Consider the following 25,754-nt stretch of genomic DNA (forward strand, 5'->3'; position numbering starts at 1 on the left):
GACTCGATGATCTCTTTGGGTCCCTTCCAACCCCTGACATCCTCTGATCCTCTGAACAAAACAATGAAACAAACCAAACAACCAAAGATACCCAAGAAAACTCAAACAAACAAAAAACCCCAACCCAAACAAACCCCTCCAATCCAAAACCAAACCCACCCCCAAACCAAAACCAAACCCACCCCCAAACCAAAACCAAACCCACCCCCAAACCAAAACCAAACCCCCCCCCAAACCAAAGACACAAACGAAAAAGAACAAGAAAAACAAACAGAAGAAAATAAGTTGGAAAGGTGTGAAGGAAATGGGGTGTGGGTCAGTGCTGGCACATTAACTGCCCTCCTGTGCAGACATTTTCCCTGCCACAGCTCTTGTCTGCTCTGGTTCAGGCTCTCACCAGGCTCTCACCTCCTGAGTCATTACGATTTCCCCAAGTGCCTGAGCAAAGCGGAGCTGCAGGCGGCGGCGCTGCTGCTGCTGCTGCTGCCTGTGCTTGGAGGTCAGGAGGGACACAGAGCTTCATATTCATCTAAAAGGTGCTTGTGGAAAGGACACCACTGCCTGTTGGCTGAAGATCTCCTTTTGATAGTCTCCTCCACTCGCAGTTTCCAGACACCAGACTTCTTCATGTCCTCGGCCGTGGGCTTCCTTTAATAAATTAGCTTGCGGTTCCTTAAATCAGCACACGACAGGCACTGGGGTTGCTGAACATGTTAATGTATTAAATGCATCACCCCCTCCTCCAGCCCTTACAGGCAAGGTTATGGCTGCAGAGTTTACTGTTGTTATTACTGCTCCAGCAGACTCAGCTCCCTGCTAAAGCCTCCTCTGGAAACTCAGGAGCAGGTCCAGCTGGAGGGAAGCTCCAAAAGAATTAACTGCTGTGGGAGCAGGGCAGCCTGAGATGGGGATCTGCAGAATGTCCCTGCAGCCTGGGAGTGCTGGGGCCCCTCCTTAGAGGTGGGGAAGGAGGGAAAGGGTCTGAGGATCCCTGTGGAGCCACTACTGGGAGGAGGATTTGGTGTCCCCAACTCCTCAGGATGTTGCAAACCTCCAAAGGGATGAGGACAGAGTTATCCTGGCAGAGTCATCCCATGAGGACAAAGTTATCTTGACAGGCTGAGAGAGCTGGGGCTGTTCACCCTGGAGAAGAGAAGGCTCCAGGGAAACTTTAGAGCAGCTTTCTAGTACCTGAAGGGCTCCAGGAGAGCTGGGGAGGAACTTTTGCCAAGGGCTGGGAGTGCCAGGATGAGGGACAATGGCTTTGAGCTGGGAGAGGAGAGACAGAGACTGGAGATGAGGAAGAAATTGTTTAGAGTAAGGCTGGGGAGACACTGGCACAGGTTGCCCAGGAGGAGGCTGTGGCTGTCCCCTGCCTGGAGGTGTCCAAGGCCAGGCAGGATGAGGCCTTGAGCAAGCTGTGCTGGTGGGAGGTGTCCCTGCCCATGGCAGGGGGTTGGCACTGTATGAGCTTTAAGGTCCCTTCCAACCCAAACCATTCTGTGATTCTATGATCCTCATGAGCTTGCTGCCTGCTCCCTTAGATAGTGTAGCTTGAGAGGCGGTGCTGGGAACACACAAAGCCTCAGTGCTCCAGCCAGGAGGTGACACATGGTGAGCAAAGGTAGCAGGGAAAGGTTAAAAACAAACCACTCAGGGCTGGAAGCACAAGAGTGGCAAATTCAAGTGGAATTCTAGCTGTTACTTTTTTCAGCAGTGCAGCTAGCAAATCTCAGCACAAACCTCAGTGGGAAATCTGCTAATTCTCTGTTTGGAAATCTGCAAATCCAACCCAGGGCCCTTTCTGGAAGATTAATTTTAGGCTAAATACAAACTGATAGGCTTGCTCCAGAGCATGGTAAATATTTTATAGCCTGCAGTGATGCAGGCAGGCTGGATGCTTAAGTCACTGAATCACAGAATCAAGAGAGTGGTGGGGATTGGAAGGGACCTCTGGAGATCATCCAGGCCATGCCCCCTGCTCCAGCAGGGCACCCACAGCAGCTTGCCCAGGAGCACAGCAGCCAGAGGGGGCTGGAATCTCCCCAGAGAAGGAGACTCCACAACCTCTCTGGGCAGCCTGCTCCAGGCCTCCAGCATCCTCACACCAAAGAACTTTCTCCTCCTCTTCAGATGGAACCTCCTGGCTTCCTTTTTGTGCCCATTGCTCCTTGGCCTGTCCCTGGCCCCAGCCTCTTGCCCCTCACCCTTTAGCTCTTACCTAGCATTGCTCAGATGCCCTCTGGGGCTGCTCAACACCCCCAGGGCTCTCAGCCTTTCCTCCTCACACAGATGCTGCTAACCCCTCAGCATCTTTGCAGCCTCCCTTGGACACTCCCCAGTATATCCCTGTCCCTCTTGGACTGAGGAGCCCAGAATGGACCCAGGACTTCAGCTTTGGCCTCACTGGGGCAGAGTAGAGGGGGAGGAGGAACTCCCTCGACCTGCTGCCCACACTCTTCTTCATGCACTCCAGGACACCATTGACCTTCTTGGCCACAAGGGCACATTGCTGCCTCGTGGTGAGCTCATTGCCCACCAGCACTCCTAGGTCCTTCTCCTTGGAGCTGCTCCCCAGCAGGTCACCCCCCACCCTGTACTGCTGCAGGAGGTTATTGCTCCCCAGGTGCAGGACCCCACACTTGTCCTTGCTGAACAGCATGAGGTTGAAATTCCCTCCTTTAATCTTTAGCTCAAAACTCATGTGAAAAAGAACAATTGGAAAGAATTTGGACTATTGCTATATCAATGAACTCTATTTTTTTTACTAATGAGCCTCACCAAGAGAGGCTTTATCTTCCTGGGGCATTATCTCCTTGCTCAGACCTAAAAGAAGGGCTGTGCAGCACTGAAGCCACACAGAACACCTGCTCTGAAGGTTGATGTGGGCTGAGGAGCCTTGGCCAGTGCCTGTTCTCTCTGTGTGTATCTCACAGCAGCACAGGAGCCTGCTGCTTGCAGAGCAGCTGCTGCTCCCCTTGCATGCTCACCTTCAAGAGCAATCTGAAAATGCTCTGGGAAAGCTGCAAATGTTTCTGTGGCCTTGGACACTGAGGTCCTGCAGATGGTCACTGGTTGGTTTATTTTTCACAGAGTCACAGCTTGCATCAGGTTGGAAGGGACCCTCAAAGGGCATCTTGGCCAAGCCCCCTGCAGTCAGCAGGGACACCTCCAGCTAGGGCATGCTGCTCAGGGCCACATGGAGTTGTCCATTTGTTCCCATTTAACAGAAATGAAAGGATGGGGGATGGCCAGCACAGACAGGAGCATTTCCCCAGAATCTTTGTAGAATCATAGAACTGTGGGGGTTGGAAGGGACCTCAAGGATCAGCCAGTCCCAACCCCCCTGCCATGGCCAGGGACACCTCACACTACAGCAGGTTGCTCACAGCCACATCCAGCCTGGCTGCAAAAACCTCCAGGCATGAGGCTTCCACCACTTCTCTGGGCAGCCTGTGCCAGTCTCTCACCACCCTGATGGGGAACAACTTCTTCCTAACATCCAATCTGAATCTACCCATTTCTAGTTTTGCTCCATCCCCCCAGCTGCAGGACCCTTGCACTTGGTCTTGTTGAACCTCATGAGGTTGGCTTGGGCCCAGCTCTGCAGCCTGTCCAGGTCCCTCTGGATAGGTCCCTTCCCTCCAGTGTGTTTCCTAGGTTTTGCTTTAACCCTGCCACCTCTCAGTAATGGCCATTCTGAGGAATTAATTCCCCTCTGCCACTGTCACTGGGAAATCACTTTTGTCCCTCTTAAGCTGCTTTAAGTGCTTTTGGAACACGAGACTTTTAGCTTTCTCAAAACAACACAAGTATTTAAGCTGCTTTAAGGCCAGAATAAGACCTTAGAACATCAGAAGAGCTTAAGCAGCCCATAATAGACACTTGTAAGCAGAGAGAGCTGCGCTGATACCACATGTGCTCCTCCAAGGCAGCAGTCGCTGGGGTGGGGTCACAACTTCCACCGACTCCTGAGTGTAGACACAGCCCCAGCATGGAGGCATGAGGAAGTTCTTTGCTCTGAGAATGGTGAGACACTGGAGGGGGTTGCCCAGAGGAGGTGTGGATACCTCATCCCTGGAAATGTTTAAACCCAGGCTGGGTGAAGCTTCAAGCAACCTGTGCTGGTGGAAGGTGTCCCTGCCCATGGCAGAGGGTTGGAGCTGGATGAGCTTTGAGGTCCCTTCCAACCCAAAACATTCTATGATTCTATCATTCTATGATCAGAGGATGGAGAACCTCCCAGATGGGGACAGGCTGGGAGAGTTGGAGCTGTTCAGCCTGGAGATGAGGAGGCTCCAGAGAGACCTTAGAGCAGCCTTCCAGTACCTGAAGGGGCTGCAGAAGAGCTGGGGAGGGACTTTGGACAAGGGCTGGGAGTGCCAGGATGAGGGACAATGGCTATGAGCTGGGAGAGGGGAGACTGAGAGTAGAGATGAGGAAGAAATTGTTTAGAGTGAGGGTAGGGAGACACTGGCACAGGTTGCCCAGGGAGGCTGTGGATGTCCCCTCCCTGGAGGTATTGAAGGCCAGGCTGGATGAGGCCCTGAGCAGCCTGTGCTGGTGGGAGGTGTCCCTGCCCATGGCAGGGTGTTGGAGCTGGATGATCTTGAAGGTCCCTTCCAACCCAACCCATTCAGCCCCAGCTGCTGGCCGGGGTGGAGGGGGAGCAGAGCAGAGGGGCAGTGGAGTGATGAGTGGAGAGCTGCAGGAGTGGCTGGCTGGGCACCCCCATGCCCACCCAGACCCTGCAGCGGTAAAGGGAGAGTAGAGTACAAGGTGGACAGCCCTGGGGCTGAGGCAGCAGGAGGTCCTGCATGTACAGCCAGCCTTTGGCCCCCTGAAATGGCCAAGGTGGCCATCGTGTGCCTCTGAGGACCAGAGCCCTTCCCTCCAGCACAAGGTGGCTGCAGCCTTACCCTAAACACTGCTCTGAACAGTGTGTGCCCCACACACCTCCCAGTTCAACCCAGGCCATGTTTGTGTAGCACAGAGAACTGCTGAGCTAGTTTGGGCCGTGTGGTAGCACCAGACCTCCTGGTGGACCTTTCCTCCCACACCATGGGGATCACAGCCGAGTTCCCGAGGTGCCACAGAGCCTGGGCTAACCAACAACCCCTTGCTCACACCAGGCCTTTGCTTGGGCTGATTTCCTGTGTTGGTTACTGCTGGAAGGAAACCAGAGAGGGCTTTTGCTGTAGCAGCCAAGCAAAGCTGGGGCACTTCTGCCAGCTGGGATGTGATGTGCCCTGATGGACAGGCAGCAGCAGCAGCAGCAGCAGCAGCAGCAGCAGCAGCAGCAGCAGGGCTTGATTTCAACAGCCTGAAGCAGTTTTATCTCTTTGCTAATTTGGTCCAAAATAAATTCCAGTTCCATGAGGCCACAATTTGGATTTGTTGGATGCTTTAGGGTCTTTGACTTTAAGACAAATGATTCACTGGAACCAGAGGTGTCCACCAGAGCATGAGACTGAGTGTCTTGGGCTGCACAACAAAGCTCCTGCTCCGAAGTGGAGAAAGACAGGTTTGCTTTGGAGCAAGGACCTGAGCCAGGCTGGCCTCATCCTCATGCCTGTGCATCCTGACAATGAGGCTAAGAGGGTTTAGGCATGAAGGTGAAAAAAGCAACAATAAATATCCTTTATTGGAGCTGGTTTGTTCAATTGCAATTATGAAATGCCCTTGGGCACTGCAATTATTAAATATCCTTGGAATCCACATCCCAGCTGGGGATACACCAGGCTGTATAGACATCTCTCCTGGTCTTTCCTGCTGGAGCTATTCCATTCCATATAAAATGGGCTCAGGCAATAATTGATGGGCAATCCAGGCACCAAGATAGGCTGGGCAGGGACTGGCTTGAGAGCAGCCCTGGAGAAAAGGCCTTGGGGGTGCTGGGGGAGGAGAAGCTCAACAGGAGCCAGCAGTCAGCACTTGCAGCCCAGAGAGCCAAGCAGAGCCTGGGCTGCACCAAGAGAAGTGTGGCCAGCAGGGCCAGGGAGGGGATTCTGCCCCTCTGCTCCACTCTGCTGGGACCACAGCTGGAGCTCTGGGTCCAGTTCTGGAGCCTCTGTGCCAGGAAGGATCTGGAGGTGCTGGAAGGTGTCCAGAGAAGGGCCACAAGGATGAGCAGAGAGCTGGAGCTGCTCTGCTATGGAGACAGACTGAGAGAGTTGGGGTTGTTCAGTCTGGAGAAGAGAAGGCTCCAAGGAGACCTTCTTGTGGCCTTCCAGCATCTGCAGGGGGCTCCAAGAAAGCTGGGGAAGACTTTTTAGGGTGTCAGGGAGTGATAGAACTGGAGGAGATGGAGCAAAACTAGAAGTGGGTAGATTGAGATTGGATGTTAGGAAGAAGTTCTTTGCCATGAGGGTGGTGAGAGATCTCTGTGAGGGTCTCAGAGCACTGGAACAGGCTGCCCAGAGAGGTTGTGGAATCTCCTTCTCTGGAGCCTTTCAAGGCCTGTCTGGATGTGTTCCTGTGTGACCTGAGCTAGACTGTATGGTCCTGCTCTGGCAGGGGGTTGGACTGGATGATCTCTTTGGGTCCCTTCCAACCCCTGCCATCCTGTGCTCCTGTGACTTAGCCTTGTGTCATGGCTGGTGGGCTGGGGAGAGTCAGAGGCCTCCTTTGTCCGGTTCAGAGCCAACTGCTGGAACTTGTTACTGCTGAGCTTGCTCAGTGAAACACAAAATGAAAGAAAGAAAAGAAGATCCACGTTGACCCAAATATGTTTTCTGCCTTTTTCTTTTTCCCCAGGGAATCTGACTAAACACATGAAGTCAAAGGCCCACAGCAAAAAATGTCAGGAGATGGGCGTGTTGGGATCTTCACTGGTGGAGCTGGAAGCCGAAGAAGGTAAAATCTTCCACCCCATGGAGGTGCTCTTGATGCTGAGAGAGCAGGATCATAGAATCACAGAATTGTTAGGGTTGGAAGAGACCTCAAGGATCAGCCAGCTCCAACCCCCCTGCCACAGCCAGGGACACCTCACACCACGGCAGGTTGCTCACAGCCACCTCCAGCCTGGCTGCAAAAACCTCCAGGCAGGAGGCTTCCACCACCTCCCTGGGCAGCCTGTGCCAGTCTCTCACCACCCTCATGGCAAAGAACTTCTTCCTCACACCCAATGTGAATCTACCCATTTCTAGTTTTGTTCCAGTTTTGCTGTGGGTGCCCTGCTTCAGCAGGGGGGTTGGACTGGATGAGCTCCAGAGGTCCCTTCCAACCCCACCATGCTGGGATTCAGTGAGCAGCCACATCCTGAAATGACCTCTAGAGAAAGGTTTTTCCAGAAGGATCTTCTCCTAGGGACCTGCCCATCTTACTGTGGCTGCCTGACCCCAGGAGACTCCAAATCCCCAGTGCAAACCTGGGCTGTGCCTGGGGGACTGCTGCATGCAGGAGCTGCTCTCAGCTCTGCAGGCAGACCCAGCCTGTCCCCTGCACCACTGCTGCAGACCTCAGCGTGCCGGGATGGGATGTGAGCAGCAGGAGGACAGCTGCTTCCCTCAGCCCTCCCTCTCATGGGTCTTTCCCATGTGTAGGATAAAGGTGAATCACCCTGGTCAGGAAAGACCTGGGTGGGTTTTCAGTAAGGGAAGAGCCAACAAGGCTAAAATAAGGTGGTGCTGTGACATCTGATGGCATCATCCTGAGGGCATCTCAAGGAGATACCTTCCCCCTGATTCTGCTGCTGATTTCTTTTATCTGCTGAAGGACAACCACACACACACAGTCTGGCCAAGGCCTTCAGGAGTCTGCCTCTTCCTTGAGAAGGACACCTGAGTTAGTAATTCACCCCCTGGTTTGTAGTATCCACAGATGCATGTCCAGGTAGAGGCCAGGGGCAAGTGGAGTCCCTCAGGGATCAGGACTGGGACCAGCCCTGTTTAACATCTTTGTTGGTGCCCTGGACAGTGGCATTGAGTGCACCCCCAGCAGGTTTGCTGTCAACACCAAGCTGGAGGGAAGGATCCATCCAGGGGGGTTGGAACTGGCTGATCCTTGAGGTCTCTTCCAACCCTAACAATTCCATGGTTTTCCTGAAGTCATCCCAGGAAGCAGATCTCCTCCTGGGAGGTTGGGTTGAATTCTCTCCATCAGAAATGCTGAGAAGAGTCACAGGTTGATAGAAGGAGAGAATACCAGGTTGGAAGGGACCTGAAGGGTCTTCTGGCCCAAGCTTTAAGATCTTTAAGTGGGGAGATGAAGGAACATGGGGAAGCCCCCTGTGTACTTAGCTGTTTGAGCTAGAAAGAGATCTTTTAGCCAAGTTATTGGAGGCTGTGCTCCAGCAGCTGTGGAGGGCTGGGTTATGTGTCCCCAGGGAGCACTTAGATGTTTTTTTACCATTATTATTCTGTTTCCTTTAGCAAAACCCTTGAGAATTCAGGGCTGGAGCCTCAGTGCTGCAATAATGGAGAAGAAGCCTCAGGGGCAGCAGATCTCAAATCCTCAGCACATTTTGTGTCATCTGCATGTTTGTTCAGTGGGTTGGTTGAGTGCTGTGGCCAGCTCTGGGGTCCCCAACACAAGAGAGATCTGGAGCTGCTGGAGAGGGTCCAGAGGAGGCCACAAAGATGATCAGAGGGATGGAGAAGCTCTGCTGTGGGGCCAGGCTGGGAGAGTTGGGGCTGTTCAGCCTGGAGAAGAGAAGGCTTCAGGGAGACCTTAGAGCTGTGTTTCAATATCTGCAGGGGACCTGCAGGCAGGCTGGGGAGGGACTGTTCAGAAGGGGCTGTGGGGATAGGATGAGAGGCAATGGTTTGGAACTGGAGCAGGGCAGAGTTAGTTTGGACATCAGGAGGAAGTTCTGCACAGTGAGGCTGGGGAGACACTGGAACAGGCTGCCCAGGGAGGTGCTGGAGGCCTCATCCCTGGAGACATTCAGGATCAGACTCAGTGTCTCCCTGGACAGCCTGATCTAGCTGGAGGTGTCCCTGCTGACTGCAGGGGGGTTGGACAAGATGACCTTGGAGGGTCCCTTCCAATCTGAGGCAATCTGTGAATCTGTGAGACCCTGCAGGCAGCAGCCTTAGAGGGCAGAGAGCCTCTGGGAGCAGAGCTCTGGCTCTGTGTCTATTCCTGGAGGAAACCCTGGCAGCCACAGCTCAGGGTGGTGCTTTCTGTTTGCATTGCCTTGCAGATTGGTCAGGATACCACTGACCCTTCCTGGCTGCCACCCCAGCCAGTGCCAGTATGAAAGCAGCTCTTGTGGCTGCCTTCAGCCCTTTTTGTTCCCCCCCAGTTTCCTGTCTCACCCCAAGCAATTTTGTGTGCCCCGTGCCTGGGGCTGGTGCTGCCCCAGCCCGCAGGGCTTTGCTGGTGGTGGCTTAAAGTGAACCTCACAAAGCTCCAGGGTTATTTTTGGCCAGTGAACATCAGCTGAGCAAGTCCTGGAGCTGGGAGCCAGGGAATGTGAAGTCGGCAGGAACAACAAACAGTGCTTATCGCCCTGCTCCCCTGCTGGGGTCAAGCCCATCAGAGGCTCTGTGGGGCAGGGGGCAGTGTCCCAGGCTTCCTGCTGCACAGGGAATTGAAACCCACTGAGCCTGCTCCCTTGTGCAGCCCCTGGTGGGATGGAGTTTGCTCTGCTGCAGATTGGTGCAGGGTCAAAGAAGGGGAGTGGCTGGAAGGGGCTTCTGAAGACCACTGAGTCCAAAGCCTCTGCCAGAGCAGGGTCACGCAGAAACACATCCAGGAGGGCCCTGAAAGTCTCCAGAGAAGGAGACTCCACGACCTGTGTGGGCAGCTTGCTCCAGGGCTCTGCCACTCTCAAAGTCAAGAAGTTCCTCCTCATGATTAGATGGAACTTCCTAGGGTCAGGTTTATGTCCATTGCCTCTTGTCCTGTCACTGGGGCACCACTGAGAAGAGTCTGGCCCCACCTTCCTGGCACCCACCCCTTAGACATTTATAAGCACTGATCAGATCCCACTCAGCCTCCTCTTCTCTAATCTAAACAGACTGTTCACAGGGCTGGGGAGGCTGTGCTCATTGGGCAGCCCAGGGACCCTCCAAGGTGCTCAGTGTCTCAGGTTTTGGATGATGAAGTTCAGAAATGATGTCCCCTGCACTGTGCTGTGTCCTTGGGGTATCTCCATGCTGGCTACTTAAACTGCAGCAAGCACCAAAACAAGAGGAAACAGCCTCAAGTTGTGCCAAGGGAGGTTCAGGCTGGATATTAGGAACAATTTCTTCCCAGCACTGTCCCAGGCTGCCCAGGGAGGTGCTGGAGTCCCCAGCCCTGGAGGTGTTTTAAAGCTGTGTGGATGTGGTGCTGAGGGATGTGGGTTAGTGGCAGTGGCTCAGCAGCAGCGGTGGGATGTGAGCTCTGGGTGAGTGGTTGGGCTTGGGGATCCCAAAGGTCTCTTCCAACCTCTGCAGTTCTGTGATTCTCTGACATCTGCAGGCACTGGCATGCCATTGTCTGAGCTGAAATTGCAGGAGTCATCAGCAAGACCTCTGTGGTTCAGGCCACTGACCACACATCCACAACTCCCCCAAGCACAGTCTGGGAATTGACATTCCTGCAGAGGAGCTTTGGAAACAGAGGTGCAGAGCAATCTGACGAGGCTGCAGGGCTTGTGCCACTGTCTTGGGACAAATGTGGCTTGGAGAGCTGGTGTGGCTGTCCTTGACCTGAACAGACCGTGGTTCAACTTGCCAGCAGAGAAGCTGTAGGAGATAGCTGAGTAGTCCCAGGGGTTAAGCAGTCCCAACCCCCAGTGCAGTCGTGCTGTGCCCTTCCAAGGCTGGATTCTGGTTCAGGCCAGGTCTAGTTACCCAGGTGAGCAGGGGACAAGGAAAGAGCCTGGTGGCATTACCAATACCCATGTCCTGCTTCACAGAATCACAGAATGTCTGTGGTTGGAAGAGACCTCCAAGCTCATCCAGCCTCACTCCAACCTCCACTCAGGGAGCTGTAGAGAGCAGTGAGGTCTGCCCTCAGCCTCCTCTTCTCCCAGCTGAACACCCCCAGCTCCCTCAGCCCCTCCTCTAGCCCAGGGGCTCCAGGACCTTCTCCAGCCTCATTGCTCTTCTCTGGACAGGCTCCAGCCCTCAATGTCCTTCCTGCAGTGAGGGCTCAGAGCTGAGCACAGCACTCGAGGTGTGGCCTCCCCAGAGCTGAGCACAGGGGGATGGGCACCTCCTGTCCCTGCTGCCCACTCTGGTTCTGATTCAAGCCAGGATGCCATTGGCCTTCTTGGGCACCTGGGCACTGCTGGCTCATGGTCAGTGACTGCCAGCCAACACCCCCAGGACCCTCTCCCAGCTGCAGCTTTCTAACCACACATCCCCAGGTTACAGACTACAGACTACAGACTACAGGCTCCCCATGGGGTTGTTGTGACCCAGGTGCAGGACCTGGCACTTGGCCTTGTTGAACTTCACACACTGAGCCTTGTCCCGTGGCTCTCACCTATCCAGGTCCCTCTGCAAAGCCTCCTTACCCTCCAGCAGATGGATACAACCACCCAGCTTGGTGCCATCTGCAGACCTGCTGCTAACTTACAGAGCCCTTCCTGACAGGTACAGGGAAGGACCAAGGGCTGTCCCAGACTATGCAGAACAAACCTCAGCCCAAGGCTGAGGACATCTGAGCTGGCCAGCAGCCTGCTGCTCTGCCTTGAGGGATGATGGCTTCCTTCTTTCTCAGTGTGCTGCAGCTCTTGGCTTTTCTCCATCCCTCCAGAGCAACCTCAGGCAGAGACATGCCCTGCCTGGCCGTGGCCTTGCCAGAGGAGGGCATGGCCAGAAGAAAGCCCAGGCAGGGATTGTGCTGTAGCTGTCCCAAGGGAAAAGTGTTGGTGTGGTGTGAGCAGCAAGAGACTGCTCCTGTGTGGGAATGCTGGAGAACTTCTCCAGCCCTGCTCCCATGTGGGAATGCCAGAGACCTTCAGCCCTGCTCCTGTGTGGGAATGCTGGAGAACTCCTTCAGCCTGGGAACTCACTTAAAATAGCTGATTAGCTGTGGGTGCCCTGCTTCAGCAGGGGGGGTTGGACTGGATGATCTCCAGAGGTCCCTTCCAAGCCCACACCATGCTGGGATCTGTGAGTGCAGAGGACAGGAGCACATTGGCTTGCAGAAGGGACTCCTGTGGTTGCTGTTGGCTCTGTGGCCTCTCACTGCGTTGCCCTCTCTGGGCTTTATTGCATGATGAAGCAATCTCTGCAACTTTAGAATTCCCCAAAATACCCACTCTCTCTCCCCTCCCATGGATGAGGAGTGGCTGTTCTTGTGTAAAGGGGATGCCAGGAAGGCCTGCAGAAAGGTGAGAAGAGGAAGGTGTGGTGTCAGAGGAGGCTTCCTTCCTGTCCTCCCCATTTCTTTTTCACCTGGTTGAAGGGAATGCTGGAGCTCTGCTGCCATCCCAGCCTCAGCAGGGCCCTTGCTCACAAATGACAAATAAATGCTGAACAAAGCAGCCCAGAAGATGGTCAGAAAATTGTGGTTTCTCCCAGAATGGTTGGGGCTGAGGAAATAACATTAAGAATGGCAGAGAGGTTCATGAGCCATCAGGGAGCAGAGCTGGGTCACACATCCCCAGAGCAGGGGATTGCAAAGAGCCTTTCCCTGTGCAGCCACAGAGTCTTCTCTCTCCTTTGCAGCAAGGACTGTTGGAATTAAACAAGAAAACTGATTTAAAAATTAATATACTGTTTCCATGTGACAGAAGCCAGCACAGGGAGATCAGGGAATGGGACAGAACCATGAAGGTTGGAAAAGACCTCTAAGATCAACCCAAGCCCACCATGGCCACCAAACCCTGGCCCCAAGGGCCTTGGCCACACCTTTCTGGAACACCTCCAGGCATGGTGACTCCTCCACCTCACTGAGCAGCCTGTGCCAAGCCCTGACCACCCTTGCAGCAAAGACACTTTTCCTCATCTCCAGCTTAAACCTCCTCTGGTGCAGCTCTTCTCCTGTCATTAGCTACTCAGCAGAGGAGGCCAACAGCAGCCTCACTCCAATCTCCTTTCAGGGAGCTGTAGAGAGCAATGAGGTCTCCTCTCATCCTCCTCTTCTTCAGGCTAAACAGCCCCAGCTCCCTCAGCCTCTCCTCTCCAGCCCTGCTCTCCAAACCCCTCACCAGCTTGGTTGCCCTTCTCTGGACCCGCTCCAGCCCCTCAATGTCCTTCTTAGACTGCAGTGCCCAAACTGGACCCACTTACTGACACTGATCCTCAGAGTGAAACCAAGAAGTGGCCAATGTAAGCTAAATATGACCAAAAACAACCAAAGGTGGGCAAACCTTCCTGCAGGTTCCCCCTATTGCCAGCCACTTGGTTGAACACATCAACCCCCACCTCACTCTGGCCTCCTTGCAGTGAGAAGGATCTCCCCTCAGATGGCTGTGCTTTCCCCTGGAGGCAGGCAGGGAGGGAGCAGCAGTGCCTAAAGCTCCCCAGATGATTTAAAGCTGGAGCTGTGTTTCTCTTGCTTGTTTTGCTTTCTGTTTAAGAGGCAGCAGAAAGTGTAGGGTGTGACTATAAAAGGAGATTGGAGTCAAATTCTCGTCTCCTGCAGAGGTTTTACTTGGTGTGACTGCAGCTCTGTGGTGGAACAGCCTTAGAATAACATGTAATGAAATGCAGCCCTCAGACAGGGCCCATTTGCACCGGCTCCCTCTCTCCTTTCCTCCCTCCATATCTCCCTCCCTCTTGTGCCTTCTCCTGACTTGCCCTTTCTCTGCCCATGAGCTCAGCAAAATGCCTTTCAGTTGCAAGAAACCAGGGCTCAGGTCTGAGCTCTCTTTCTGCCTGCAAGGACCACGTTAGGAGGCCAAAGCAAACTCCCTTTGGGCTGTCCCAGCACTCCCTGGAATGTTTCTCTCGGTGGCAAATGCAAACAACTCCCCAGTGCAGGGCTGGCTTCACTTTCCCCTCACTCCATACTCCTGACCTTGCTTTCTGTCCTGGCCAGAGCCTGTCTGTTGTGTCACTGGGGGCCAAACAAGGAGACCACACAGGACAAGGCTCTGAGAGCCACGTGGTGGATTCTGAAGCTGTAGCTCTGCGTCCATCCCGGAGCTCAGAGATGTCAAACCTCAAAACCAGAGGCAGGGAGCAGCTCATAGCTCTGGTAGAGCGATGCATTCCTCCTCCAAGCAGGAAATATGCACAGCTCACCCTACAGATGGTGGTTTGGAATAATATTTGTTCTGAGCTCAGCTCCTCTGGGAATTTTGCAAACAACCCATTGCTGGAGCCTCAGTCCAGCAAAAACCATCATCAGACAAACATTTCCCAAGGCAACTCAGTGTCCTGGGGAAGAGCTGCTGACTTCAACAGGATGCTGCACAAGTCCTGCATAGGTCTTGCTTCCTGGACTAACTAACAGAGAGAGTCTCAGTTCAAGAAAGATGTTGAGTTGCTCAAACTTGTCCAGAGAAGGGCAACAAAGCTGGGGAGGGGTCTGGAGCACAGCCCTGTGAGGAGAGGCTGAAGGAGCTGGGGTTGCTTAGCCTGGAGAAGAGGAGGCTCAGGGAAGACCTTCTTGCTCTCTACAACTACCTGAAAGGAGGTTGTAGCCAGGTGGGGGTTGGTCTCTTCTCCCAGGCAACCAGCACCAGAACAAGAGGACACAGTCTCAAGCTGTGCCAGGGGAGGTTTAGGCCATTGGGATGTTCTGCCCAGGGATGTGTTGGAGTCACCATCACTGGAAGTGTTTAAAAAGAGCCTGGATGAGGCACTCGGTGCCATGGTTTAGTTGTTTGGATGGTGTTGGGTGATAGGTTGGACTTGATGATGTCAAAGGTCTTTTCCGACCTGGTTGATTCTATGGTTCTGTGAGTCATACAAATACAGAATTGTTTCAGTTGGAAAAGCCCTCTGAGATCATCCAATCTAACCATTAACCCAGCACCACCATGGCCACTAAAGCATGGCTCCAAGGGCCATGGCCACACCTCTCTTGAACACCTCCAGGGACGGGGACTCCACCACCTCCCTGGGCAGCCTCTGCCGATCCCTGACCACTCCTGCAGTAAAGAAATTTTTCCTCATCTCCAACCTTACCCTCCCCTGGTGCAGCCTGAGGTCCTATTGCTGGTTACTTGATTGAACAGATCAACCCCCACCAGGCTCCAGCCTCCTTTCAGGGAGCTGTAGAGAGCAATGAGGTCTCCCCTCAGCCTCCTCATCTCCAGGCTGAACACCCCCAGCTCGCTTAGCTGCTCCTCCCCAGCCCTGTTCTCCAGACCCTTTCCCAGCTCTGTGAGCTGGGATGGGGAGCAAATGATCTTCATTTCAGGCTGACCCTTGGTTGGATCCCAAGCCCTGGTAGAAACACACATCCTTTGTGAGTGCTAAGGACAAACACTTCATGAGCATGCACTATTCAAAGTAAACAACATTTTGCTTTTCCTCCCTAGCTCACAGAGACTTCTCACTGTGTGGCCATGTCCCCTCCTGAAAGCCACCCTGCTTGCTGCCAGGCAGGTGTGGTCCAGCCTCAGGGTTAGCTCTGCTGAGTTCCCCCCCTTGGGCTCATCCTGCTGGCAGATGGCAGCTCTGAACAGAAGACCTGTTCAGTGTTCAGAGGAGGAGCTGTGTCCCAGGCTGAACTGATGGTGGAAAGAGGCCACTGGTGCTGCCAGTAGTTACCTGGCTCCACACAGGTGTCAAAGCAGCATCCAAGAGCCAGGGACCATGTGCTGCACAGAGTCCCAGAATGCCAGCTTGGAAGGGACCCCAAGGATCATCTGCTCCAACCTCTCCAGGTGATGGTGCAGTTGCAATGAGCTGGCTCAGCACCCTGGCAAGCTGAGTCTGAAGCTGCCCAGTGCAGGAGACTCCACTGCAGCCCTCGGGAGGTGATTCCAGTCTCTGCCTGCTCTCGTGGCAAACATTTCCTTCTGGAGTGCAATGGGAATGTCCCCAGCAGTAGCTTGTGCCCATCACCCCTCGGCTTTTCCGTGGGACTCCTTGTACAAAGGAAGCCTCCCTCCTCCTGGTCGCCACCCTTTATGTCCTGGTTGTGTGTCCCGGAAGCTCTGCACCCTTCGCCTGGGTGCTGGGCACGGGCAGGGTGCTGGGCACGGGCAGGGTGCTTTGCTGTCCGCTGCAGAGCGGGGGGGACTTGCCGGGAAGCCTCCTGACGGCGCAGTTCTGTTGAGCTGCAGTGACATCCAGTGGCTGCTCCCGATGGAGCTCTGCAGCCAGAGCTTCCACGTCTGCCAGGATCCGAATGATGGGGCAAGGCAGCTTGGCCTCGGTGCAGGGCAGAGGGTGAGCTAGCAGCCATCTGCTTGGCAGCTTGGTGCTGACCTCGGGACGCTTCTGCCGGCCCCGGCAGTAGGCAGAGGCTGTCTTTATATCTTTAGAGCCACTTTTAGCACTTCTTCTCTGCCTGTTCCTCTCACTGTTCACAAACTCATCCTCAGTGTCCCTGTGCAAGGCCTTCCCCAGGCAGCCAGCACAGCCCTCTGCCACAAGGAGTCAGAAAGATGGAAAAGGCCTTCAAGATCATCATCATCATCCATCTGTTAACCCAACACTGCCAAGTCCACCACTGAACCATATCCCTAAGCTCCACACCTGCAAGTTTGGGGGACAGAGATTAAACCACTGCCCTGGACAGCCTGTTCCAATGCCTGACCAGTGAAGAAGTTTTTCCTAATGTCAAACCTAAACCTCCCCTGGTGCAATTTAAGTCCATTCCCTCTCATCCTGTCAGCTGTTCCTTGAGAGAAGAGCCCAACTCCCACCTGGTTCCAGCCTCCTTTCAGGGAGCTGTAAAGAGCCAGAAGGTCTCCCCTCAGCCTCCTCTTCTCTAAGCTGGACAACCACAGGTATTTCCTCCAGACCCTTCACCAACTTCTGTGCCCTTCTCTGGATACACTCCAGCTCCTCAGTGTCTTTCTTTGCAGTGAGGAGCCCAAACCTGAACCCAGTACTCGAGGTGTGGCCTCACCAGTTCCCAGTCCAGGGGCACCATCACTGCCCTGCTCCTGCTGGTCACACTATTGCTGATCCAGGCCAGGATGCTGGTGGCCTTCTTGGCCACCTGGGCACACATTGGCTCATCTTCAGCCATCAGTCAGGACTCATCTGCATCATAGCCAGAGTTTATCAAAATTGCTCCAAACCCACAGAGGTTCATTCCAACCACATTGTTTGCATAGTAACAAAACTCCTGTCCTGCTCCTGCTTCACTGCCACATCCTCTAGGCAGCAAAAGTCCCAACAAGTGGAGGATGGGAGCAGCCACCCCAGCAACTTCCCCATGCTTTGGCACCTGTAGATACTTTGCAGGCACCATTGCAACAGGTAGTCATAAAAACCCCACCAAGGGATGCCAGTGCTGATGTCCTCCTTGTCTGGCAAGAGCCTTGCTTGCATGAGAAGGTCAGGCAGGGTGTGGAAAGAAGCATAGAATCATAGAACTGTCAGGGTTGGAAGGGATCTCAAGGATCAGCCAGTCCCAACCCCCCTGCCATGGCCAGGGACACCTCACACTACAGCAGGTTGCTCACAGCCACATCCAGCCTGGCTGCAAACACCTCCAGGCAGGAGACTTCCACCACCTCCCTGGGCAACCTGTGCCAGGCTCTCACCACCCTCATGGGCAACAACTTCTTCCTAACATCCAATCTCAATCTCCCCATTTCTAGTTTTGCTCCATTCCCCCCAGTCCTATCACTCCCTGACACCCTCAAAAGTCCCTCCCCAGCTTTCTTGGAGCCCCCTTCAGATACTGGAAGGCCACAAGAAGGTCTCCTTGGAGCCTTCTCTTCTCCAGACTGAACAACCCCAACTCCCCTAGTCTGTCCTCATAGCAGAGCAGCTCCAGCCCTCTGCTCATCCTCATGGCCCTTCTCTGGACACCTTCCAGCACCTCCAGATCCTTCCTGGAGCAGAGGCTCCAGAACTGGACACAGTGCTCCAGGTGGGGTCTCAGAAGAGGGGGACAGAGGGCTCTGTGTGTTGGCACAGCAATGGTTGGAAGCAAAGTTAGGGTAGAGTGAGAGGTCCTGGTGGTGGGATTCACTGGGATTCACTGGGATTCACTGGGATCATCAGGAGGGGAGTTGGCACAGAAGGCAAGACTGCAGCCTTCAAAGCATGAGCTGATCAGACCTAGGAAACAGCCAGGTCCTCTCCTCTTGTCCCCACAGAAGGTTGGAGCAGGTTCAGCACTGTCCCAGTCTCTGTGTGTGTGCTTTACAGCCTGTTTGTCTTTGCTCCTGCAGGAACCAGTGAAGACCTATTCCAGGACTCTGAGGGGCGGGAGGGATCTGAGCCAATTGAGGAACACCAGTTTTCAGACCTAGAGGAATCTGATGAGGATGATGACAATGAAGATGAGGAAGATGAGGAGGAAGAGGAGAGCCAAGATGAGCCACCTCTAAAGCTGCCTGAAGGCAAACAGGCCACCCTCCCCATGCACTCCTCAGGTGGCTCTCCATCTTCTCAAGAGGAAGGCACTGAAGCAGCGTTGCCCTTAGCCCAAGAAACTATTTCCAGCAGCCAAAAAGTAGGTGAAGGCCAGCAGGCCTCGGCCTCAGGGCTGGAAACAAAGTGGTCAGCAGACAGCAGTGACATTGCTGTGTGCCACAGCTTCTTGAGTCTCCACAGACCAGCTTTGACCTCCACTGAACACTTGGCTTCTGCTGAAAGAGAGTCTGTCACAAGGCCACAGATGTCCTTAGTCATGGACCTGTCAACCCCCAAAGACACCTCCCCAAGGAAAAGGTGGTCTCCCAGCCAGGACTCTGGCAGAGGTGGTGGCAGCAGCAGAGCAATGCTGGGGAGAAAGCACCTCCTGACCAAAAACGAAACTTCCCCCAAACGGTTTTCACCAACTGCAGAGCTGTCTTCTCTGAGGTGCCTGTCTCCAGGGAGAGGGTTGTCTCCTTGCCAGCGTGTCTCTCCCAGGAGGGAGGCATCTCCACTGAGATGTGTGTCACCCAGACTTGAGCTGTCACCCAGCAGGCATCTTTCCCCCAGAAGAGAGCTGTCCCCAAGGCCATACCTTCCACCAGAAGAAGAAGTCTCCCCTGTGAGGCACTCGTCGCCGAGCAGAGAGATGTCATCGGTCAGATACTTGTCACTGAAGAAGGTCTTGTCTCCAGGCTGTCTGGAGTCATCCAGATATCCATCCCCTGGGAAAGAGGACTTGCCTGGGACTAGCAAATCAGCAGCAGATGACCAAGTTCAAAGCTCATATCAAGCCCAGCAGGGGATATTGTCTTCGATGCCTCTACCTCACAGGTTCTTTGGCAAAAACGTGCAGCTCTACGAGTCCAAGCTGGTAAGTTCAAGCCACTTGTGCCTCCTCCTCCCTGCAGTCCCTTCTCTGATGTGCTTCTTAGGGAAGGTTCCCATGCAGAGGGGCACAGTGACTCTGTGACCAGTGGCACAGGTAACCTGAGTGACTCTGTGACCAGTGGCACAGGTAGCCTGAGTGACTCTGTGGCCAGTGGCACAGGTAGCCTGAGTGACTCTGTTGCCAATGGCACAGGTAACCTGAGTGACTCTGTGACCAGTGGCACAGGTAGCCTGAGTGACTCTGTGACCAGTGGCACAGGTAACCTGAGTGACTCTGTGACCAGTAGCACAGGTAACCCGAGTGACTCTGTGACCAATGGCACAGGTAACCTGAGTGACTCTGACCAGTGGCACAGGTAACCCAAATGACTCTGTGACCAATGGCACAGGTAACTTGAGTGACTCTGTGACCAGCACCACAGGTCCCCCAGAGAAAAGCGCCAGTGGGCAGCAATGGCTTTTGCACCCATTTTGGTCCTGCCCTTCTCAGCTGAAGAGAAGTGACGTTTGTCCCTTCTCCAAGGGATCATTTCTGCTCCTGCCCCCAAGCAGTCTCCCGCTGACACAAGCAGTAGGGGTGACCACCCAGCAATGAGCTGTGTGTTTTCCTGGGATATTTGTTCCCATCTCAGAGACCTCACCATCTGGGGTGAGGCTGTGATCAGCTTTCCCTGCTCAGCGACCTGAAGCAGATCTGCCTTGGCCGCTGCACTCCATTGCCGGCTCCTGGCTAAGGTCCAGGCGCGGCCAGCTCTGTTCAATTGACTGCTGAGAAATGTTTGTTTGGACATCTCTGATTTCATCTCGCTTCTCTCTTCAGCACAGAGAGGTGTTTCCCACTGGGTCCAGAAAGTTATTTAATCTCTCTGCTGGACATATCCAATCCTATGGGTAAAGGAAAATTGCATGTTCCTCCCACTGCTGCAGGCAAATTAGACGTCGGGTTTGGTGGAACGTTTCCCATTCCTCCTGAAGTGCCTGGCTCTCCTGTATTTTGTGCTGATGACCATGAGATTCAGTTGCTGGAGTTCCTCTGCTGTGAGACTGGTGTGAGGAGAGACCCCGAGCCCTTAGGGACTGCACTGGGAAGAGAGAGAGGCCTTTGTACAAGCCCTGGAGAACTTGCCACGGCAGATGCTGACCCAGGTCTTCTCCAGCAGAGCCGCGCTGCCCAGTGTGCGTTTCTTCCACGTCTATGATGATGTGACACCTTTTGGTGCTACCTTCCTTCTGCTCCCCCACTATGAGTCTTTGTTCTGCCTTCTCAGACCTTTTGCTTCAGGTCCAAACTTCTGCTTACCTTCATGCTATTTCCCTCTCCTGTCAATTAACTTCTTGGGGTGACTCTCTGGGCCGCGGAAACCCCCAAGCCTTCGGCTCTGAAGCATCTCTGTCAGGAACACTGCCTATTGCCACACCTTGGAGCAAGGCCCCCAGGCTCCCTACTCCACAGTAGGAGACAATTCTGCTCCTCTGCTTTTCTGCCCATTCCCCCTTTTGAACTGACACTCTCACACACTTCCCTTTTTGCTCCATTTTCTGCTTCTTTTCCGCACCCAAAGTCTCCACTGTTGCTTTTCTCCTGCGCTTCCAAAGCCACAATGGAGAGCTGAATGGGGCACTTCTCATTTATCAGTCAGATGGGCAGCTGGGCTTTCACTGAAGAATTACATTGCTGGTAAGGCTACGAGAAACAGAAAGCTCAGAGGTGGCTTTAGCAGATTCCAACCAGAGCTTGGTGCATTGCTTGGAAACTTGGAGACCATCTTAGCTTAGCTGTGTGCATCAGGCCTCACCATGACGATCTCCCTTCCCACTGGCTCTTGCAGCTGAGGATTTCTGGTGGCTGTTGCACCACTGAGATGGTTTGTTTAGGGGTTTCCCAGCACCCCTATACTGATTCCAGCAAGACTCCACGTGGCTAAGTGAGATTTAGTGAGGTTTTGATCTTCTAACTGCTGACCAAGTAGACACCATCCTCAGTGGCTCTTGCTTTCTCTCTCTCCTCTTCTCTTCTCTTTTGCTGCTTTCCTCTGTCACCTCTTCCTAGAGATCCAGCTAGCAGGGTCAGGCAATTCTCCACAGCCCTACAAAGAAATTCACCCTCCAGTGAATCCTCAGATTTTATAGCTGGCCCTAGCTTCACAGAAAGCTGGTATCAGGTTCTGCTGCTTCCTCTTCTTGGGAGCCCTGTGTAGGGGTTTAGTTCTAACCTCATCACTAATTCCTCCATTTCTGTTTAGCCACATATCTCTCCATGATGTACGTTAGGAAACTATGGGAAGCACCGGGAGAGAAAGAGGAAAAGGTAACATGGTAGGGATTTAACCCTTGATTTCTACAGACCACACCATGAGGGTGGTGGTGGGGACCACGCTGCTGGGTGTGCTTTGTGTCACAGGAGAGTTAAGGAACTCTCACTCCATCCAAAGCTTCCTTGCACTCAGCAGCTGTAGGGATGTAATCCTGCTGTAGGAAAGCACAGTGAAAATAAACAACATCATTTGGGGCTCTCAGAAACTGAAAGGGATCCAAAACAGCTCAGATGGCAGGAAACACTGACAGCCTCTGCCAGGGCTTCAAAGGCAGCCCTGATAATAGGACAGGGGGTGATGGTTTAAACTAAAAGAGGGAGATTCAGGCTAGACAGAAGGAAGACCTTTTCTTGTGTGACAAGGGTAGTGAAATACTGGTCCAGGTTGCCCAGATGGGTGGCAGATTTCCCCTCCCTGGAATCATTCCAACTCAGGTTGTTTGAGGCTCTGAGCAACCTGCTCTAGTTGCAGATGTCCCTGCCGACTGCAGGGGCATTGGAATAGAGGCCTTTAAAGGTCCCTCCCCACTCAAGCCAGTCCATGATTTTATAATGATCCAAGCCTGGACCGAAGCCCTGGATCTGTGCCCCAACAGACCATGGGCATATTTACACCCAGAAGGCCAATAGTCTGGGTTGTGCTGCTCCTTACCTTAGAGGTTTTGGGGTCCAAATCCTCTTCACTTGATCAACCTCCCTCAAACTCGAACAAAACGCTACCAGACCCAATCCCTGTAGGGAGCATTAATGATGCTAATGCTGTAACCTGTGCGTTGCCCTGATCCAGCTCTTTCTTTTCCCTCTCTGGTGCAGAAGATAGAACCACGGAGCCCAACGTGCTCACCTGGCCTCACGCAGCCTGTCTGCTCCAGACCCTTGCAGGCACCTCACGAAATCCACGTCCACGCTCCCAGCCGGGGGGAGGAGAACGTCTTCAGCCATCTCCCGTTGCATTCGCAGCAGCTCGCGAGGACCCCGTATCCCATGATTCCCATTGGGGGCATCCAGATGGTCCAGGCGAGGCCGAGCTTGGTGTCCAGCTCGGTCGTGTCCCTGCCAGCAGGATCCTTCGCCTCCGAGGGCAGCGGCGTCACGGAGCTCCGCTGGGCTGCCAGCCGGGACGAGGTACCGCAAGCGCCGCGGGAGCCGTCCTCGGCGTCCGTCTCCCCGGTGGCAAAGGTTTCTAAGTACACCCTGTCCCCGGAGCGTACCGGCGGTGGTTACCTAGAAGAGAACACGAGGACTAGTGAGCTTCAGCAGACGCCAGAGCAGGAGGAACACAGGGTAAAAACGTTGGCTGAGCCCAGCGGCGCGGAGCGGGCCGGCTGCTCGGCGTCCCCGGCCAGCCCCAGCACACCCCACGAGCACTCTCCAAAGCCTTCGACGAGCGGGGAAGAACCCTCGATCCAAACGGGCAAGAAGCAATCTGGCAGCTCGAGCACTTCTTTGGAATCATCCTGCACTTTCATCTCAGATCTCCCCCCGCAGCCGTTGGACCGAAGCAGCAGCACCGGCTGCCTCTCAGAGCCCTCACCCAGCCATCCGCACGCCCAACCCTTCTCCGTCCGCAGGAGAAACCTCTCCGGAGAGCCCAGCTGCCAAGCGGGGGGAACCTCCAGGAGGAGCAGTCCACACCTAGAGCAGGCAGATTTAGGTCAAACTCAACAAAAGGTGGACGAAAACACGGGAAGTGCTTAAGCCTCCACCGTCAGTTCCACCTTTAGGCTTCCTCTGTAAAATCCACGAGACACTCTCAACACTATTTCCTTTGGTATAATCCTGGCTATCAGCAGCACTCTTGACGTGAATGACCAAACCCACGGAAGATTTCCTGGTTTATTTTTTCTTTTGTCCCCGAGTCTGGTATTTATCTCCACATGTATGCAGTTACTTGTGCCTTTTTCTAGACCTTTTGTTGCTTGAAATGTACAAAAGAAAGAAAGAAAGAGAGAAAAAAAAAAACAAAACCACAAACCACAACAAACTGTTCGAGGCTGTGAATATTTTTTTAGAGGTGTTTCTCTTTGGGGTTTTTTTTTGGGGGGGGGTGGGGAGGAAGGGGGAGGGAGGGGGAAAAGGGTTTGTTAGACCTGGTCTTTATTCATTTTGGGTTGATTTTTCTTGGTTGTTGTCGGGGTTGTTTGGGGTGTTTGTTTTTATTTTTTTCGGTTGGGTTATTGGTTGTTTGGGGGTTTATTTTTCGGTCGCCGTTTTTCGGTGTGTGCATAAATTACGGGCCTGAGAGATGCAGAAAGGAAAAGGGTGAAGCGTTTGAAGAGGACGAAGATGCACTGAAAACAATGAGAGATTCCACCCCCAGGGAGGTGGGGGAGTCGCCGTCCCTGGAGGTGTTCAAGGGGAGATTGGACGTGGCACTTGGTGCCATGGTCTAGTCGTGAGGTCTGTTGGGACAGGTTGGACTTGATGATCCTTGGGGTCTCTTCCAACCTTAGTTATACTGTGAGACTGTGATAGAAGGGGGGAAAAAAATACTAAACACACACAAAAAAAACCCCAAACAAAGCAGAAAAAAACCCTTTTCTTTCCTTTTCTTTTTCTTTTCTTTTTATACCGATGAACCGCTTAAAAACGACACGAAACGAAACAAAAAACCCACCGACAAGAGAACAAAACCAAACCCTCCTGGCTCCCCCCCGTCCCCCGTCCCCCCCTGTACAGAAGTCGATGGTCGGTATTTATTACGAGCTTTATTTAATTCCCGCAAAGCGCTTGCTCGTTGTTTTCTGGTTCGTTTGGGGTTCGGTGCGGTGTTTGGGGTTGGGTTTTGGTTTTTGGGGGGGGGTGGGTTTGTTTTCTTCTGGCATCCCTCAGATCGCCTATGGTTGTGCTTTAAACCAGTGGAGACTGCTTTGCATTTCAAAGACGTGTTTACCCTGAGCTTGTCCGCGAAACCGAGCACTTCCTTGAGCAAGGGGCGGGTGGGGGGAGAGCAGAGAAAGCAGCCAGGGGAGCTGGCGCTCGAAAGAGAAAAGGAGCCTTCAGGATCCCTCCTTCCCTCCTGCAGAACCCATCGAAGCACTTTTCTAAAAAGGGGAAAAAAACAAAACAAAACAAAAAGGTTAAAAAAAAAAAGTAAAAATAATCAAAAAAAAAGGAAAAAAAGTTGGTTTGGTTTTTTTAATTTTTATTTTTCTTCAAAGATTTATCTGCAAGAACATAGGAATGTATCCAACGCAGAGCCAGTGCCAGGGTTGGTGCCTCTCGCTGGACGAGCCGGCCCCCTGCTTGCTTTAATCCTTCCATCCCACGGCTGGCTGCCCGGGCAAAGTCATGCCTGTGCCTCACAGCCCCTCTTTGCTGGGGCTTGGGAGCCCTCTCTCTGAACAGCCCTCCCTCACCTGCACAGAATCATAGAATGTCTTTACTTGGAAGATACCTCCAAGCTCATCCGGTCCAACCTTTGTCTCAGCACTGCAAGGGCACCACTAAGCCATGTCCTTAAGCACCAGGTCCTTAGGATGCTTAAACACCTCCAGGGATGGTGACTCCAGCACTGCCCTGGGCAGACCATTCCAATGTTTGAGAACCCTCCCGGTGCAGAAATATTTCCTGAGATCCAGCCTGAGCCTCCCCTGGTGCAGTTTGGAACCATTTCCTCTGCTCCTGTTGCTTGACACACCAGGGAGGAGAGGCTGCCCCCTCCTCGCTCCAACCTCCCTTCAGGGAGCTGTAGAGAGCAATGAGATCTCCCTCAGCCTCCTCTTCTGCAGGCTGAACACCCCCAGCTCCTTCAGCTGCTCCTTGTAGGACATTTTATTGCCCCTTTCAAAGCAGAAGTCAACTCAACCTTGCAGCCATTTCCCCTCCATACATTTTTCAGTTGTGGACAACCTGCCTTCATCCCACAGCTTCACAGATTGCATTAGGTTGGAAGGGACCATCAAAGGTCATCTTGTCCAACCCCCCTGCAGTCAGCATGGACAGCTCCAACTAGATCAGGCTGCCCAGGGCCACATCAAGTCTGATCCTGAATGTCTCCTGAGCAACCTGTTCTACCCTCACTGTGTAGAAATTCCTCCTGGTGTCCAACCTCACTCTGCCCTGCTCCAGTTTCAAACCATTGCCTCTCATCCTATCCCCACAGCCCCTTCTGAACAGTCCCTCCCCAGCTGTCCTGTAGGTCTCCTTCAGACATTGAAATGTAG

The 25,754-nt window shown here is 53.5% G+C and overlaps 1 protein-coding gene across 4 annotated transcripts in view; it reads left to right on the forward strand.

Moving 5' to 3' along the window:
- Positions 1-23,611, forward strand: part of HIVEP3 (HIVEP zinc finger 3) — an 85,839-nt gene extending 62,228 nt beyond the window's left edge. Inside the window, exons 4-6 of one of the 4 annotated variants that reach the window (XM_054170348.1) lie at positions 6,757-6,855; positions 18,197-19,257; positions 22,402-23,611. In XM_054170348.1, coding sequence (XP_054026323.1) covers positions 6,757-6,855; positions 18,197-19,257; positions 22,402-23,286 — 2,045 coding nt within the window. In that variant the 3' untranslated portion in view covers positions 23,287-23,611. The other 3 variants (XM_054170351.1, XM_054170350.1, XM_054170349.1) reach the window with 3 other exon arrangements.
- The last annotated feature ends 2,143 nt before the right edge of the window (positions 23,612-25,754 follow it).

This window comes from Dryobates pubescens, chromosome 20 (genome assembly GCF_014839835.1).
Source record: "Dryobates pubescens isolate bDryPub1 chromosome 20, bDryPub1.pri, whole genome shotgun sequence".
NCBI classification, from domain to species: Eukaryota; Metazoa; Chordata; class Aves; order Piciformes; family Picidae; genus Dryobates; species Dryobates pubescens.